This window comes from Drosophila innubila (genome assembly GCF_004354385.1).
Source record: "Drosophila innubila isolate TH190305 chromosome 2R unlocalized genomic scaffold, UK_Dinn_1.0 1_C_2R, whole genome shotgun sequence".
Lineage (NCBI taxonomy): Eukaryota > Metazoa > Arthropoda > Insecta > Diptera > Drosophilidae > Drosophila > Drosophila innubila.
Genome location: NW_022995374.1, coordinates 22,365,402 through 22,382,897, shown reverse-complemented (window position 1 = coordinate 22,382,897; position 17,496 = coordinate 22,365,402). Strand labels below are relative to the sequence as shown.

At 38.2% G+C, this 17,496-nt stretch overlaps 3 protein-coding genes across 3 annotated transcripts; 1 reads left to right on the top strand and 2 right to left on the bottom strand.

The window, feature by feature from the left end:
- Window positions 1-100: 100 nt before the first annotated feature.
- LOC117784848 (protein PTHB1) lies at window positions 101-5,228 on the top strand. The gene is made up of 9 exons (XM_034622687.1): window positions 101-379; window positions 442-915; window positions 972-1,105; window positions 1,166-1,833; window positions 1,903-2,168; window positions 2,737-2,971; window positions 3,078-3,244; window positions 4,406-4,535; window positions 4,613-5,228. Exons 1-9 carry the CDS (start codon window positions 126-128, stop codon window positions 5,165-5,167), a joined length of 2,883 nt encoding a protein of 960 aa, XP_034478578.1. The 5' UTR covers window positions 101-125; the 3' UTR covers window positions 5,168-5,228.
- A 1,113-nt stretch (window positions 5,229-6,341) lies between these two features.
- On the bottom strand, window positions 6,342-7,247 carry LOC117783783 (antigen 5 like allergen Cul n 1). The gene is made up of 3 exons (XM_034621328.1): window positions 7,113-7,247; window positions 6,660-7,054; window positions 6,342-6,603 (listed from the first exon to the last, which is right to left on the bottom strand). Exons 1-3 carry the CDS (start codon window positions 7,245-7,247, stop codon window positions 6,342-6,344), a joined length of 792 nt encoding a protein of 263 aa, XP_034477219.1.
- Window positions 7,248-8,861: 1,614 nt separating this feature from the next.
- Window positions 8,862-10,643, bottom strand: LOC117784311 (antigen 5 like allergen Cul n 1). The gene is made up of 4 exons (XM_034622010.1): window positions 10,333-10,643; window positions 9,622-9,771; window positions 9,321-9,565; window positions 8,862-9,260 (listed from the first exon to the last, which is right to left on the bottom strand). The coding sequence occupies exons 1-4, from the start codon at window positions 10,474-10,476 to the stop codon at window positions 9,008-9,010; spliced, it is 792 nt and encodes a 263-aa protein (XP_034477901.1). The 5' UTR covers window positions 10,477-10,643; the 3' UTR covers window positions 8,862-9,007.
- Window positions 10,644-17,496: the final 6,853 nt, after the last annotated feature.

The window sequence follows — 17,496 nt, the reverse complement described above, 5'->3', positions numbered from 1 at the left end:
GAACTGGTCTTGAATGGTAGGTTAGTTAATTGTGAATGGTTATTTACCATGGCAACGCTTTGGACGACAACAATGTTATTCATTGCGAGGTGACTTGTATAGCTTTTCAGGGCAGTTCCCGAAGCATGTCCTTGTTCAACGTGTGCAGCTGGTGGTCAGCGCAATGTGGAGACACCAGTGGAGACTACGATGTGGCCAGTTTGCTGTGTGCTCGTTTCGGACTGGAGGCGCAGGAGAAGGACTACATCATTGTGGGCTCCCAGAGCGGACAACTCAGCATCTACTATCCACATGCCAATGAGTTTGATGCCACAGATTTGTTGCTGGAGACGCAGCTGTCGGCGCCCATTTTAGGTCTCTATGCGGGCAAGTTTAGCGGGTAAATCAGCAGCTACATTAATTCCTGTTGAGAATTCGTTCGTTCATTGAGAGCATTTGCAGCAATGTACGCAACGAGAATGTCAATCAGCTGGGCGTGCTCCTGCCCAATGCCATTGCCATCTACAACGTGCAGACCATCAGCGGATTGGCCGAATATGGCGCTCAACTGAAGCTTCAGCTGCAGGCAGAGCATAAATTTCAGCGGGTTGCCTTCTCCATGTGCCAGGGTCATTTTGGCCAGGTGAAAGGTCGTGAGTTCTTTTGCGTGGTGCACTTGGATGGCACATTGACCTTTTATGAGCAGGATGGCATCTCATACGAGTGTCGTTTTCCCGGACAACGCAGCTTGCCCGCTCCCGTGGTTTACTGCGAACGCACCGATAGCTTCTTTCGCTTCAGCGCCACCTGGCATCTGCAGTCCTATAGCTATCAGGATCTCTCGCACTCGCTGGTTACCAAAAGCAGCTACCAACCCATTTGGTCGCAGTGCATCGGCGAGGGCATCCTTGACATGCGTGTTGTGCAGCTAAAGGAGTGAGTTCCATATGAGTCTGGTATTGGAAGATACTTCTAACGGGCTATTTCTTTAGGACTTGCTCTTATATCATGATTCTGGGCGAACGGAACTTTATCTGTTTGGACGATAATGGCAAATTCAATTTCATTCTCAAGCTGGATTATGCTCCCAAGTGTTTCTACAGTTTTGTGGTGGGCTATTACTGGGGTAAGTAATGGATTGGGCATTGGAATGCGCACCATATGATGCAGTCCCTTGCATTCCTAGAGCCTGGTGCGCGTCTCATTACCGCCATTGTCTCGGATGCCTCCAAGCTGCACATCTACGACGAGGCGAACATCATCTGGGCAGCACAGTGGCAACAGCCGGCTCCAGTCGCCATACAGCGTTCCAATGTCCAGGCTCTGGCGGGCAGCATTGTGACCTTGTCGGCCACTGGACAACTGATGGTGGGCTATTTGGGTGCCCAGCCGTATCAGTTCCAGGTGCAGCCCCTGAATGTTGAGGAGCTGACCTTTGCCCAGGCCCATAAGCAGCTGCAGCAGCTGGAGGATGAGATCAAGGAGTCTGTGGACATACGCGACATGGATGCACTCAATCAACAGGCAGCGGATCAGGTGCGTCTCAGTTTTAGCATACAGCAGGAGATCTTTGATGACCTGGACACGCTCATGTTGGATGTCCCAGCGGATGTGGCGGTCAAGGAGCTGCCCTCGGCCAAGGGTCTGCTTAAGCTCAAAGTCAAGGCTGAGCTGGCAGAGCTACAGCTGGTCATACAAACACCAAGTGGAATACGCTGCAGTCAGGAGACACTCAGCCTGGTGGATATTCCAGCAGGGACCAGTCGCGAGTTGCCGCTGGACTTTTACATGTCCGAGCTTCTGCACGTGCACAGCACACGCATCGAGGTGTTTGCCTCCTTTGTTAGCCCTCGGGTAGGTAATCTCTTCCAGCAAATACTGCTGCTCCTCCTCCTTTTTGGCTAATCTGTGAATGCTTTGCAGGGCATTCCGCGTGTCATTCAGCAAAGCGCTTACTTGCCGCTGTCCATGTTCTATCGCAGCTGTCAGCCTCAAAAGGCGGCCGGCATTAAACTGACCTACACTATCACCAGCAAGCATGTGCCGCCCAAGCTGCTCACCTTCTTTGGCGAATTTCTGGAGGCGGAGGCCGAAACACAGGCGCTGGGTCTGCAGCTGCTCTGCCCTGGACTGGAGAAGCTAACAGAGGTTATTACTGTGGTTGCAGCCAAGAATTCAAATCGACTAAGGTAAGTATAACGGCTTAACTTAGGTAATTATTTATCACTGTAGTTGATTTGGTAAAAAAAGGGTATTATGCGGTGAACATTGCCACCAGAAAAAAGAAGTAAAATAAAAGAACAAAGTTTAGGCAATTTATTTATTTTATTATCCACGTAAATCATTTATTTACTTTTAACTTTAAAAAGTGGACAGAACAATTTTTATAAAATGTCGTGTGTAAATATAAAGTCAATAAAAAATTAAAAAATAAAACTTTTTTTTAATTTTAAGATTTGACATTTTAAATTTGTATTGTCTTTGCCTTTGTCTATTCAAATTATAGACAAATTATAGTAAGAACTTTAACGAATTTGAATTTTAAAAATATTAAAATTGAACTTTTTAATTCGAAATTTCGAAATGCTTGTAATTGGGAACACCTTGAGAAAAGCCATTCTGGTCTAATAAAATTAGTATATACTTTAGTTGGTTAAATACGTTAACTTTGTTTCAAAATAAGATAAGACAGCACAACAACTTGTAGGGTATCTCGGAGTCAAGCACAATCGACTGCAGCGCTTTTACTTGTTGCAGAATACAATCGGACTATGTGGAGACGTTTGCCATGATACTGGAGCGCATTGTGGAAACAACTATGCAGCTGGACAGCGCCGCGGGGTTGCTTAAAATGCACAAGAAGAAGCCAAAACGTGGCGTACTCAATCGCTGTGTGGAACGCATCATTGCGGCGCCTTTCATACCCATTCAGCCCATTCTTCATCGTGCCGATGTCCACCACGAGACGCAGCAGAACATACGCAAGCAAACGGTGTGTGGGAGGAGCAAGATAAATACATAGATTGGGAGGGGGAGGGGGAGCAAGAGGGGGCAAGTGAGTTGGAGTCATGTGGTGTTTATTGTTGTGACCATTGCAGGAACAACTGGAGGCACTATGGCAACAGTTCAAGTCATTACAGCGCGAGTTGCAGGAGCAATCGGAGAGCGAACCAAAAGAGACACTCACCATGCAAATCGAGGCGAACTATGACCACCTGATACTGGAAGGCGATAAGCTGGTCGAAATACGACGGGATGAGCGGAGGTTGGTCTTTATATACCAGTAATTACTCACCCACTGTAGACAGTGACTGTCAGCTTATTTCCAACAGTATTTTAGAGAGTTTATCGTATGTAAAATGTGAACAGCTTTGATGTTGGAAAAATCAAACAGAAATGATATGATGGGTAACAACTTTTGAATCAACTTAGTTAATAATATCCGTAACTTAAAAGACAAGGAAAGCGTACTATATTGTATTCGTTGGAATGGATGTAACAGGAAGATGGAAGTATTTCCTATATTTCTGATAATCATCAACAGCCGAATCGATAAAGCCATGTCCGTCTGTCCGTTTGTCCGTCTGTACGCCTGTCCGTCCGTCCGTTTGAGCGCCTAGATCTCAGAGACTATAAGAGCTAGAGCAACAAAATTTGACACACAGACTTCTATAGCTAATTTGTATTTGTATTTATTTATTAACGTCAACTAAAATCAGCCAACAAAAAGTTAAATTATGCATAAAATAAAACAAAACATAAATAAAATTAATAAATTAATAATTAAATTATGAAAATTAAAAACGATTTCATGTTATGACTAAAAATATAAAAAAAGTAAGATTAAGTTAATGCAGAAAAATTTTTTTTTACAATTTTACCTTGCGATCTTCCTCACCCACAAGTCGCAAAAAGTCACGACACCCACAGACTTTAAGAGATAGTGTTTTTTGATAGTGTTTTAACGTTATCTATTATTATTCCTTTTGTCCAACTTATGTTCAAGAAGATCGGGCAAATAGAACGTTAGTAATGGGCTTTATAAGTTGTTAAAAAATTGAAGCGCCTAAAAGTATGCAATTAATGGGTATTCTAAAGTCGGAGTCTCGACTACATCCTTTCCTGTTTGTTTGTTTGTATTTTTTTGGAATTATCTCTGCTGCAAAATTAATATTTTTTTAACAAAAAATTCCATACCTTATCTGCTGCAATTACGAAAGTTTTTTGTAAGGCACTGTAGCAAGTACATTTGAAATGTCTGTTGTTTTTATTGCCAAGAATATTTTTTATATGTACTTAGTTCCCTAACCAATTTCTCTTTACTGACTGAACTTATCTGTTGGGCACTGTAGTATGGATACGTACTTATATATGTACTTATATAGTAAATGTTGTTGTTGATTTTGTCCGTCGGTTACGTGTTTAGGCAGCGCAGCGACCTCAATTGTGCCGTGGCATTGGCCAAATGGATAATACATGCTTTGAACCTGGAGGAGCGTGTAGTGAATGTTGTTAGTTCAGTCCTGAGCATACCTGTGGAGGACTGGACGGAATTGGTGGGTATCTTGTGAAAATAGACACAAGGTCTTTAGTTATGTGTGAGTGTGAGTATAATTTGTTTTTTTGTTTTCAGAGTTGGGAGGAATCGATGGCACCCGGCATTGATATGCTACATCATTTCGGGCCGTTAATGCGTTCCAAGTCGACATCGACGCACGGATTGTTGGACGACAACAGCACAAAGAGCACATTTGATTACGGCTGCTTTAGACGTCACTTTGCCACGCTCTTCGATCGCATCGTACGCTTGGCCTCATCCTCGGCGGACGAGCAGAAAACACAGAAAAAAACCGCAGCTATGGAGCAACCAGTTGATGCAACACACCAGGCACAGTCAGTTGATGAAATTGGCAACATGGAACGCATGTTGAGCGACAAGGCAGCACCTTTATCACGCACTGTGAAGCCCAATCTGAGCAGCTCCTTGGAGGCAGTCGAAGACGAGGAGGAGGAGGAGGAGGAGGAATACGACGAGAACGATTTGCGCGATACAGGCTATCGCAAGAACTATGGAGCACCTGCCGCTGGCGAGGAACAGACGACCACCAAACGTTCCGACTGGGTCAACGAGGATTTCGAGCTGCCAACCACTGAGGAATTGTTCAGTGATTTGGGCATTTGGTGGTAGATACAAGCACATAAATATCTTGGAATTCTTTTACTCAAATATACTTGTGGACAAACTGTCAGTAAGCAGTGTTTAGTTTTTTGCAGTCTGATTTGTGATTTTTAATGGCGATTTGCATAGGAACTGGGAATGAGGCTGAAACTGAGACTGAGACTGAGACTGGGAACTAACTGCAACCTGGTCATGTGGGCGTGTGGACTCGTTTATGATGCATAGCCGCAGATAAAACAAGATAAAAGTCACAGATAAAGCAATATACTTTTACACAGCTGCTGCCTGGACAGACTCAGACTTGGAATCAGACAACCAGACGCTGTGTCTGGCACATGTGCCATGTGGGCTGTGATCCGTTGTCAAATCCAAATCCCACACATGAAGCCTTCAGTTTTATGAACGCATAGTTTATCCAGTCTACAGACCAGGCTCAACAATGCCTCGTAAATTGGCGACAATTGAGTGAGAAATGTCTTCGTCAACGAGTCCAGCGGGTTACTCACTCCATCCTCTGTCGTCCGTCGTCCACCGTCCGTTGTCCATCGTCTGTCGTCTCTCGTCTGGGTGGCCCATGTAAATTTATTAATGTCAAGATTAAGCCACATTAGGTGCGACCTTTTTTTCAGATTAAACGCGTTTTTGCGGTTTTAATAAATTTACACTCATAGGTCAATCACAGGCAGAGAAAACTGTTTCCCTGTACTGTGGAATGTCGGTGAGAATCCACCACAACTTTGATTTAATTGCTCAATTTTGGATAAAACAGCTGTTTCCTCACTTTCTACATAAATCAATAATGAAGTCAATTTTATCGTTAAATTAAGTGTAAAGTCATTAAAGTGGCTGCTGTTGTATTTAAATATCCTATAAATAAGAACGAGCCTCTCTGTGTAAAACCCGAAATTTATATCAATTGAATGCAACATCTTGTTCCACTGTGCGATGCTGTCACTTTTGGCTTATAAATTATGTGTATGTGTGCATTAAATTTGTTAATTAGCATACAGCAAAATTAACAACGTCATTATTTGTTTTTGAACGGAAATAATAACTGTCTTATTTATCAAAACCAGATGAGTAAACGCCAAGGGAGGATTGGTAATTGAGAATTAACCGGAAGAAAAACACACAAATTAATTAATTTTTCTTAATAATTATGTATCTTTGGTCATTAGTTTATTTAATATTCATTGTAATTTGGATTATATTTCTCTTTGAGAGAGCAGAGTGCGGAATACTTGGGATTAGAACCCGTTGTGCATTCGGAGGCAGGCTCACCAGCCTTATATACATAAACTCCGACAGCATAGGTGCTGGCATAGTTGCAGGCCATGTTGTAGATGTAGAGGAAGGGGTATTGGGGATTGGTAAATCGCATCATGGCACAGCCAACATGTGTATTCCGATCCACAACAGTCTCCGCAAAGTGTCCATATTTATCCCTTAAAAAGAAAACTGTTAGCATACGAACAGTATAAATAGAAGGGGGTCAACTTACAGATGCCTCGCCACACGGAACTGGGTTATGTAGCTGCTATCGATTAGCGGATACTCGCCAAACCAGAGACCCATGGAATTCTCCACGATGTTTTTTACATTCAATGGAAAATTGCGTGGTCGATCAACACCGCACAAATTCTGTCCAACATTGCGAAAGCGATACGAATTGTTGCAGTCATCGTGCTCCAGATTGCATGTCTTCAAGTTTAGAGTAGCCAGATACTCCAGTTCCTCATCCCACACCATTGTGGCCATGCGTGCTGCCGGATAATATCCAGGTAGTTGTCCTGCGGCTATGAAATTTCTCCGTTTATTGTGTTCGTCCACGATAAAGTCTCGATATGGCTTTAAATTGATCATCACAGCATCTGCCGGGCAACTCTGGTGAAATTCCTGTAGAATAAACTAGATTAGTTACAAGATTCTACGGGAGTCTTAGCACTAAACTCACGCCATCATTGTTGCATGCCACATGAGTGGCACCCTCTGAACACAGCTCAGGATCACACCAGGACGAATCGCTGGCCAAAACTGTTGTTGCAAGGAACAAGAGCAGAATTATAACAATAACCTTCTCCTTTGCCATGTTCTGGATGCTGCAGTAAATATTATGAAAGTGCAAATCCTCCCAGCTTGCAACAGCTTTATATTCAATATCTCAGACGCACACAAAGTAAATTTTATATTTTATTTTTAAATATTTTGTGCTGCCCATATGTATAATAAAGGCGTCAGGTGCAGTGCTAATTTTACATGGTTATTCGACTGTTAAGGCAGGTCACGCTGTCTTTGTATAAACAAATTAATTGCAAGCACTTTAACGGTCAAGAAAGCTACAAAGTGACGTCACAGTGATTACTATAAGTGCACTGCTGCAATCTGCATATTCTTTCCTTTTAAGCAGTGTTACTTGATCCTTTGCGGACATATCACTTAATATTAAATCTAGTGTTAGCTAAATTAACAAGCATAATTTTACTAAAAATTTGCATTAATATTAAATTAAGTTTTTAAATTATTAACTTAGATATTTTCTGAGGATAGTGATTGTTATTAGAGCTTGTACTAAAGCAACGTTAAATTTTTCGTATGTTTCAGTTGTAAAAGTTTAAAGTTTTATATAACTAATTTCAATTGATTTATTTTAAATTTATTTTTAGCTTTAACTAATTTTTATGTTGACTTTATTTATTTGACTGTAAATAAATAAAGTATACTGCATGTTAATACACTTTGATGCACTGGTTATAATAAATTTAATATCCAAGTATGTCTACACGTCACGTTAACCAAACAGAAACTGTCGTCTATTGCGAAATGTCTGGGTTAAAAACCTCAATTCTATCCCTAGTTCTTACTATGTACATAGTACATATATAAATAAGAGTAACCCGAATAAGTTCAAGTTTGAGTTCAGCACAACGTCTTAGTTTACATGCTACAAATAAAAGTAAACTAGTGAGTCTTCTGGGAAATTTAACCCATTAACTTGCTTAACGCCAAGTTGAATCGAGTTCAATACGAATGTTTTGGCTAACAGTGTCAATGTGGGTGTTCTTTCTTTTTTTCTTCCTTTCTTAGTTCAGTGACATTTTAGGCCTTGTTGGTATTATGGTGTCAAGACTAAAAACTTGAACTGTTTAACATTCTTAATACTGGTTTCTTTTGGTCAATCGCATCAGATCAGCAGCTGATTTGCAGGCGAAATAAAAGCATAAAATAGACACACACAAATCAAATAATATTATATTTGCATATTTGAACAAGATGTTTATGATCTTTCGGCACATTGTTGTGCTGGGAACAACAAACGAAAGTGCTGTGCTATCAAATGTTAACCTGTCTAACCTGGATCCAAACTTTTAATATCCCCACCTCAAAAAATTTGCAGTCTATATCAATGAAGTTAAGAATAAATATCTTTGAATATGTTTGTTACGATATTTTATTAAATTATAGTGTGGCTCGGGTATTTTGAAGTCGAATCTCTCATTCACAAGCATCACTCATTAATTTTGGCATTATTTGGCTTAGCTCGTTAAAACAACATTTGAATATTCACCGTCAGCTTGGCAGTCTTACAACAAATCATTATCTAATTATTATTATACAATGACAGACTCTGCTAAAGTCGGGTTAAAGGTTGATGATAATATTTGTACTACGGCTAATTTGCGTTTTATGTAAATAAATTGATGGCTTATATTGCAATTTGTTATTATTTATTGGTAAACAAAGACTACAACTAATATTAACTATAAACTTATGTAAAATACAACACAGACAGTGTTTTTTGAGTACTTGGCAGTTCTCTACCTGAGCGTAATATCTACACACACTGATTGATCAGTAGTTCGGGCTATATACCTCCCGTGTTGAGCAAAGACCCGGATAAAATGGATTCTTGCCAGTTTGACAGCGTGACGCAGGTCTTCCAACTTCATAAACGGGCGCATCTAAGGCGTATATAGACGCGTAATTACAGACAACATTATAGATGTACACATAGGGATAATCGGGACGTGTGAAGCGCATTATGGAACAGCCAATGCGAGAATTACGATCCACCATCATTTCCGCAAAGTGACCATAGTCCTCACTGAATCAAAAAATAAAAGAATTACAACTATTTCAAAATAAAGCTAAATTTTTTACTTACAAATATTTTGTTACTCGAAATCTGTCAATGTAACTGCTATCGATTAATGGGTATTCGTTGAACCACAGTCCCAGTGATTCCTCAATAAGACTAGTCACATTCACATTGGGATTACGATCTCGCCAAATAGCACACAGATTCTGTCCAGAATTGGCAAAGCTATATGTATTATGGCAATCGTCGTGATCCAAGATACAAGTGCGCACATTCAATGATGATAAATACTGCAACTCATCGTCCCAAACCTAATGGATGGGAATATTAAGCAGATCCTCCTGGAAGACTGTCAACTTGAACTTACCATGGTGGTCATACGTGCGGCAGGATAATAACCTGGCAGTTTTCCCAAGGCCGCAAAGTTGCGACGCTTATTATGAGCATGTACAAAAGTGGCCTTATGTCGGGAAATGTCCACCTCATAGGAGTCTGGCTGACAGCGTTTGTGAAAGTGCTGCAGGTAATTGAACAGAGTTTCATTAATTAACTGAGAATACCTAGATCTGATTAGCATTAATTTGCTCAATACTTGCAAGAAATATTGGATCAATTACAATTTTTATCTTCTTAGTTTCAAATTTAAAATGCTATATTATAAAGTTATTGTTTAAAAATGAGTATTTACTTTTCTGAGACTCCCCAATACTCGTATGAAATGCTGGATCATTTACAATTTTTAAGCTTTTAGTTTAAAATTGTATATTATTAACTTATTATTTAATAACACTTATTGAGTTTTTATGGGATTTGTTAGTACTCGTAACAAATACTGAATTAATTAAAATTTTTGTATTTTCGGTTACAAATTTAAAATTTTATATTATTTAACCAGAATTATATCATTTTTATTGAGTTTTTCTTGGATTTCCCAGAAAATCTCAACAAGTTTTTAATCAATTACAATTTTTATCTTCTAAGTTTCAAAATTAAAATTTTGTATTTTTCATTATAAATATTAATTTAAAATTTAAATTCACAATTTCATCATAAATTAAAATGTAATAAAATTCCTTACGCCATTGTTGCGGCAAGCAACATGTTTGATACCAGGACCACAGAGATCAGGATCACACCAGCTGTACTCCTTGCCAGTGACCAACTGTAGCAGGAACAATTGAAGAAGCGCCACGCAGGCAGCTGAGATTACCAATGATGACATTTTGCACAAGAAATACGCGAATTGAAATGAATATCCAAAAACCGAAAACAGAAACCCGATATCAAATCCGACTCCGAGAAATTGAAAACTGATATTGAATGATGGTAAATCACATTGATTTGTGGGTCGACACGGCTCCGCTCACCGTTGGCAATCGCAATCGCCTGGGTCTAGCGCGTTCAATGAGAACCTGGTCAATTCGCGTGGCCGTCTTTATTGAATGTTTCTGTCCGAATGAATAGCGTTGACCAGACAGACAGACTCCGAGTCAGAACCACAGCCAGAGCCAGAGCTGAGAATCGGAGAATCAGTCAAGTAAGCATGTGTGCTAAGTTAGATAATTTAACTTTTATATGTATACATACTTATTCTATTTCTATTTATCTTGCCATTTCGCTTTGCGGACCAAGCCTTTCTAACACGTTTAAAACAAAAACGGTCAAGAACAAGTTTATACAATACAAATGTTAATAAACAAACATAAATATTAATTTGAGGGAACGACCGGGAATATGAGAAGCTCTCCAAAATCAGCTACAGCTTTCATTCTCAGACTTTAAGCTTTATAGTGATTTGGCTATCATTGTATCATTTAACCAAATTGTTTTTATATGATCAAATATTAGGGGATAAGTCCGTTGAACGATATCTGGTTGCCACGAGCTCTGCGTTATTCATTGTTCCTTGCTGGTCGATTGGTCGGGCTATAAAACGAACACGTTTCAATTTATGTGCTCATAAAAGATCAATATAGATCTATAGCTTTAAATGATATATGTTTGTATATATATGGGAACTTTTGCCGCTGTTGTCACTGTCAATGCCTAATTGTGGGCGTTGTATCTCAACTGTATTTCTATTTGTTTGTTGTTTTTTTTTTGTTTTTTATGCTTTTTCGCAATGAATGATTAGTCGGCATTGGGAGCAGCAAGTTTGTGATTTGAATTTTATGGCTACAATATTCGACATATTAGTGTCAACTCATTAGACTAAATTTAGTGGCTCGAATATGCTAATTGCAAAGGTGATAACATTAAGATTGAAACAAGCGGCTCAATTTAAATTGATCGATTGATTTAATGGCTAGAGATTAAATTTGCTTGTGCAAATCAAAATCACTTAAATGCCAATCATGTCAATATATTAAAACTGTGCTTTAGGCTATTTATAGAATTGGTTTTTCTATTTCTTAAGTAAATTTTAAAAGTAATCAATGCTGTTGCAACTTTTCAAATGCTTGAGCCTCAGGTCAAATCAATTACATGTGTCTTTTTTTTAACAATTTATTTAGTTATTCAATTGATTAGAACTGCATAGACATTAATCTTGCAATTCCCAAGCGGTTATTCTTGGATTAATCGGTTCTCAATTCTCTAAAGTTGTTTAAGACGCCATATAACAAATATAATTAGAATAATATTATTTTATAAACACCTTAAATGCGCAGAGTGCATTAATTGAGCATCGGCTTAGATAATCGGTATTGATTGTAAGCTGACAACTTCCGTCATAATCGAAGATCGGCGGACATGTATGAGAACTCACTTTTTGCATAATTGCATTTAATTGCATTTTGCATTTTACAAATGATGCTGATGAGTACGTTAAAATGTTGTTGCAAAATACGAGTACTCCCATGTGAAATCTCTGCTTGTCTTCACTTAAGTCGCATTTTTAATTCATTCGAATTGATATGTCCGACCAATCAAGCTTGTAACAACAAAAAACAAGTTAATTCATATAATTAATAATAACACATATTGAAAAGAATTGCCATAAGAGCCGAAAAGTCTCTTTGTGTGGCAACTTGTTTGAGTTGACTCGCAAAAAAAAAAATGAATACCATAAAATAACAAAAATAATAAACATCTTCTGAAGCTGTCGCCTTCGTGTCTGTTGAATCGATTTAACCGCTGAGGGAAGCTGTCAACATACTTATTTCTATACATTTATAAGCTACATCCTGTAAGCATTCTATCCCCTCTCATTATCTTCTCTCTCTTTATTTTCTCACTGTTAATTATGCAAATGCTTTGATATTGCCTATCCCCAATACCCATAGAGGCAATTAATTTAACTAGACAAGACCCAAACCCATACTCAATCTCAAACTCCAAAAGCAAAAGTTTTGATGGACATACACACGCCACAGCCATTAGAGGCGACGCTGAATACTTGATTGCAAATTAAATTGGACAGAACCAATAAGAATAAGAAAAACACATCAACAACAACAAGAGGACAACAATTGATATCTTCAATGTTCACTGTCATGAGCTAGTTTCTGTTAAGTTTGTATCAACTTCATAATTAATATATTATTTATCTCAGCCAAAATAAAATTATTTGATTTCCATTTATATAGCTCGCAATGTCAGAAAACAAGGAATTTTACAGATGCTTAACTTTATTTGCATTGTGCACTTTATTGATATTTGGTACATGAGAATCAATTACGTGTATAATTATATTTAGGACATTATTAAATTCGTGCATTGTGATACTACGTAAAGGAGTTTTCACAAAATTATGAAAATACAAGTTAAAATTTTTAGAATAATTCAGGTATAATATTTTACAAAAAAAAATGTAGTAATGAATTGAATTTGAATAAATATGAAAACTTGAGATTCAAATTCAAACAACCTATTTTTATGAATAATTATTTTTATTGTTATTACAATAATTAAATAGTTCTTAACAAGCTATTTTCCTATACCGAATTAATTTTAAAATTACACCATGGTTTAAATTATATAAAATCGGTTTAGTTTTTAAGCAGATATAAATTATTGATATAATAATAGGTACAAAATAAATTACTTAATTGGGCTATTAAATAAGATAAGCAAATGTGCAAAATTAAAATTACTGTGGAATTTAATGTTAATTACAAGAAAAATTATATAAATAAAACATTTAAAATGTTTTAAAGAGTAGTCGGACTGACTCTTTTCATTCAATTAGATTAAATTTCGTAAGAAATTGTTGAAATAATAATAGGTACAAAATAAATTACTTAATTGGGCTATTAAATAAGATAAGCAAATGTGCAAAATTAAGATTACTGTGGAATTTAATGTTAATTACAAGAAAAATTATATAAATAAAACATTTAAAATGTTTTAAAGAGTAGTCGGACTGACTCTTCAATAAGAATAAATTTCATAAGATATTTAAAAATCGGTGCGAATGGGGCATGTGAAATGGTAGCAGAAATTGCCACCCCGTTGTTTAGATATTTAGGTCAGCGCCGAAGAGTATGCTTTAATTTATTTTAACAATTGATTGCCGTATCTGTTTGAAGGTCTCTCCGTCTCACTCCAACACCCACACCCACTCTCTCTTTCTCACTCTCCCTCTTCGCAGACACTCATATGTGAATGTGACGCAAAAGCCAAGTCATTGACATAAATTACGCTTCATTCATTGTCATCGGGAACGCATAGATTTCAGTTTCTGTTGACTTTTCCGGGGTACAGCATTGCGTGGGAAAAACCACCCGCAAGTGCAACCCTTGGGGCCAGCTTACGTGGGCGACGGATTCTGACATATGCCGCTAATGGCGGCCGCCTCCTACGCACAAGAAACCGAGGAGGACCACAATTGTCCTCGGACAAAAAGTGATTCATGCGTTGTGTGGCATTCGCTTATGCACACTCAAGAAGGATTTCAAGGGTTCAGGACTTGTGCCGCCAGAAAGATGATGCATGGCATGTCCCATGTCCTAATGTCCCAATGTCCGAATGTCCCAATGTCCATATGCTGCTTGCCTGCGGCTTATCGCTGCGCATCTTTATCTTTATGTGCCTCTGCAATTTGAACAATTTTTGAAGGGCCACTTGGCAACCGATGTCGTTGTCGATGTCGATGGTGGTTAGATGTGGATTCGACTTGTCGTCGCTTTTGTTCATTTGTGCAGGACAAACATTGTGCGTGATAAATCGCTGATTTTAAGTGGCTGGCGACGTTCTAATGCTCTTACAGCTGCCTATGGGGAATGGTGCGACACTCGATGGACAGCAGCAACATTTCACAATGCCAAATTTGGCGCACGTTCTGGCGCCACACCACAAGACGCCAGACGCACGACAGACACAACGCTCCAATTATACACGAACCATATTGGCAACGGCATTTGCACCGATATGGACAGGTTAGCGCCTGATAAGGCACGAGCACGCGTTGCTTGCGTCGGCTGCGTTGCTGGCGTCATCGGTGTCGTCTCCAGACGAGCGACACGCGGAAGCAACAAAAGCAGCCAACCGAACCGAACACAGTCGGTGGCCGGGCGCAGATGTCAAATCGTTAATTCGATTCTGTTGAAGACGACGTGCATCAATCAGAGTTTTGTCCAGTTGTTGCAACTTGCAACTCTCTCGTTGCGCATGCGCTGCACGTGCCCCTCTGCGACTGCGACTGCGGCCGCGACTGCGACTGCGTGTTGGTGGCTTTCCTCAATGGAGCGCCTGCAATTTCAGACTCGCACAAGATTGTATTTCTGTCTAAATCGACATCGATTTACGAGCTTATTGTATATAAGTAGTGTCTGCCTTCCAAGAAATGCCCATGGCTTCAGAGACAGAGACAGAATCAGTGGCAGAGGCAGAGTCAGAGGCAGCGACACTGGCAGAGGCGCAGGCAAATGATTGCCACTCTCAAATTACACACAATTGTTGTGCACACTCGCCGTTGGGCGAGCAACCAAACCCTAGACAACTTTGACAAGTATTGCAAAGCAAACATGCATAAATTGATGTGAATGCGAGTCTGAATCTGAGTGCGATTGAGCGTATGTGAGTGTGAGTGTGAGTGTGTAATTCGATGCGCAACTCCAAGAGCAGAGCTTGTAGCACCAAGTGTCGAACCACTTCCTTCCGTCCGCAGCCCCAGAGTCACACAGGCCACCCTAGACGGAGTGTCGTCGTCATCGTCGTCTTTTGTCGCAATTGTTTCTGGGTTCGTGCCTGCGAATCTGATGCCACATGAACATTAAAAGCAACAGCAGGAAAAAAAAGAATAAAATTAAACAACATAATCATAAACATCATGCAATCCAAAAAGGCAACAAACACGAGCGCATTTCAATTCAATTTGCTATACGAGAATGTGAATACGAGTATTCGAGTTGGGGTTTTGTCCAGTGTGCAAATGACTATACGGCTCATTGGAGTTTCTAGCATTATGAATTTTATATATAGTTAGCTTTCTTAGATGAAATTCATTATTCGACTGACCTTAGAGTTCTCAAGTCACAAGTAATACTTATGTCTACTTGACAATTTCTAGTCTAATCTGCAAATTATTGGTAGGATTTTACATATGGGCAATTCTCCAGAAATGTCAGCTGCAACCAAAAACGTAAAGTTGATCAAAAACTCACATCTTGTGAAATTTTCTTCCAGAAACATTTTCTGTTTTGCCAAAAGTTGACTTCCAAAATGGAGTGGTTTGTATTATAATAATTTTTTGACAAGATCTTTCTTCTAGAAACAAATAGGTTATCAAAATGCAAAGAAAACACTTCAATTCTAGTAATTAAGCTTCTTAGTGACTAAAAAAACTAAAATATAATTCATACGAAGTAAAAAAAAAACATATAAACATGATGGAAAAAAATGTCGCGGGCGAAAGAGATTCGAGTTAAATAAAAAATAAACTGCTTATTATTTTTATATTAAATAAATGACAATATTAAGATGCATTAATGCACAACATATTAAAACTAGTCGCATTAAAATATTCCCTGAGGCTTCGCTGAAGTTAGTGTTTGAACTGTTCGCCGCGAGAACGACTTCTGTTTTGAGTCGCATGCGAACTCCTTGGTTTTTTGTTATTTTCTTGAAAACGAACCATGGACCAGAATCAACCTTAACACCAATTACAGCGCTTATCAATAGCTGTATATTTTGCCTATTGTCAACATTCAAAAATGTTTTGGCAATTTTTTTTACCACTTTGAATGCGTACGAATGTCGCATTCGACATGAGAGAATCGCCATGTAAGCCAGCTGTGAAATGAATTTAGATTCGCAAAAAAAGTCTAACTGTAGCTAAATATAATGAACGTTCTTATCTAATACAATCCAAAGTATGTAACCTTCAGCTAGTTTTTCCATTTATCACCCATTCCCAATCCAATTTCAAAACACAAAATTTTAAAATTTTAATATATTTTATTTCATATCTCGCATTGTTTTTTTTTTTTTAAGGAGTTTTCATTGTTTATATGCATTTTTATGTCATACACTTACAGATCCATCCATATACATACATACATTAATTAAACTTGATTAATTTAATAGTTATTAATAATTGGAAAATGGCAAAAATTCTTTTAGTTTTGTTATTTGTAATTGTTACTTGGAAAGAACATTATAAATATTAACACAGCTTATTTTACTTGAATTTCATATAAGTAAGTAAATAACTTTTCCTATTGAGATTAGTGGAATTTTTATAGGTTCGAGATAGTAAGAGATAACAATAGAGATTCCCTCTATTATAAAGATATATAGAGAGTTAAATGTAGTTTATATTGCAGTATTGTAGTGAGGATTAAACTAAGCAAAAATACTGTTTGTGCAATTTTCATATACGTTTAAACTTTAAAGCTTACAATTTAAGCAAAAACTAAAATTTATTTAACTAACAATAAATGTAAATAGTATTTATATATATTTTATATTTAGGTTTTTGTTTAAGCGATAATACACACATACAAATACATTAGAATAGACACACAACATACTTTCGAGTAGTACATAGGCCGGAAGGGGTTTATCCATTTCTTCATACTTATCGAACTTATCAACTAAAATAAATAGGACTTAAAGAACTAAAAAAATGGCGACAATGAATGAAGATGCGGATGCGGATCCGGATGAGGGATTTTGGGGGCAAGTATGAGATGATACACTTATAGAGTATGTATGTAACACAAGGGGATTCTCGATGTAGGATTTGGGGAATAATGCTTAGCTTAATACTGGTGCTGTCATGGGTGTGTATGCGCAATTA

Bases quoted from the DNA above. Each gene is read 5' to 3' on its own strand.
- LOC117784848 (XM_034622687.1), top strand. From the start codon at position 126: ATGTCCTTGTTCAACGTGTGCAGCTGGTGGTCAGCGCAATGTGGAGAC. The intron at 380-441 runs GTAAATCAGCAG...GAGCATTTGCAG, and splicing joins TATGCGGGCAAGTTTAGCGG to CAATGTACGCAACGAGAATG. The intron at 916-971 runs GTGAGTTCCATA...CTATTTCTTTAG, and splicing joins CGTGTTGTGCAGCTAAAGGA to GACTTGCTCTTATATCATGA.
- LOC117784311 (XM_034622010.1), bottom strand. From the start codon at position 10,476: ATGTCATCATTGGTAATCTCAGCTGCCTGCGTGGCGCTTCTTCAATTG. The intron at 9,566-9,621 runs GTAAGTTCAAGT...CCCATCCATTAG, and splicing joins CCGCACGTATGACCACCATG to GTTTGGGACGATGAGTTGCA. The intron at 9,261-9,320 runs GTAAGTAAAAAA...TTTTTGATTCAG, and splicing joins TTTCGAGTAACAAAATATTT to TGAGGACTATGGTCACTTTG.
- LOC117783783 (XM_034621328.1), bottom strand. From the start codon at position 7,247: ATGGCAAAGGAGAAGGTTATTGTTATAATTCTGCTCTTGTTCCTTGCA. The intron at 7,055-7,112 runs GTGAGTTTAGTG...TTTATTCTACAG, and splicing joins TGGCATGCAACAATGATGGC to GAATTTCACCAGAGTTGCCC. The intron at 6,604-6,659 runs GTAAGTTGACCC...TTTCTTTTTAAG, and splicing joins TTCCGTGTGGCGAGGCATCT to GGATAAATATGGACACTTTG.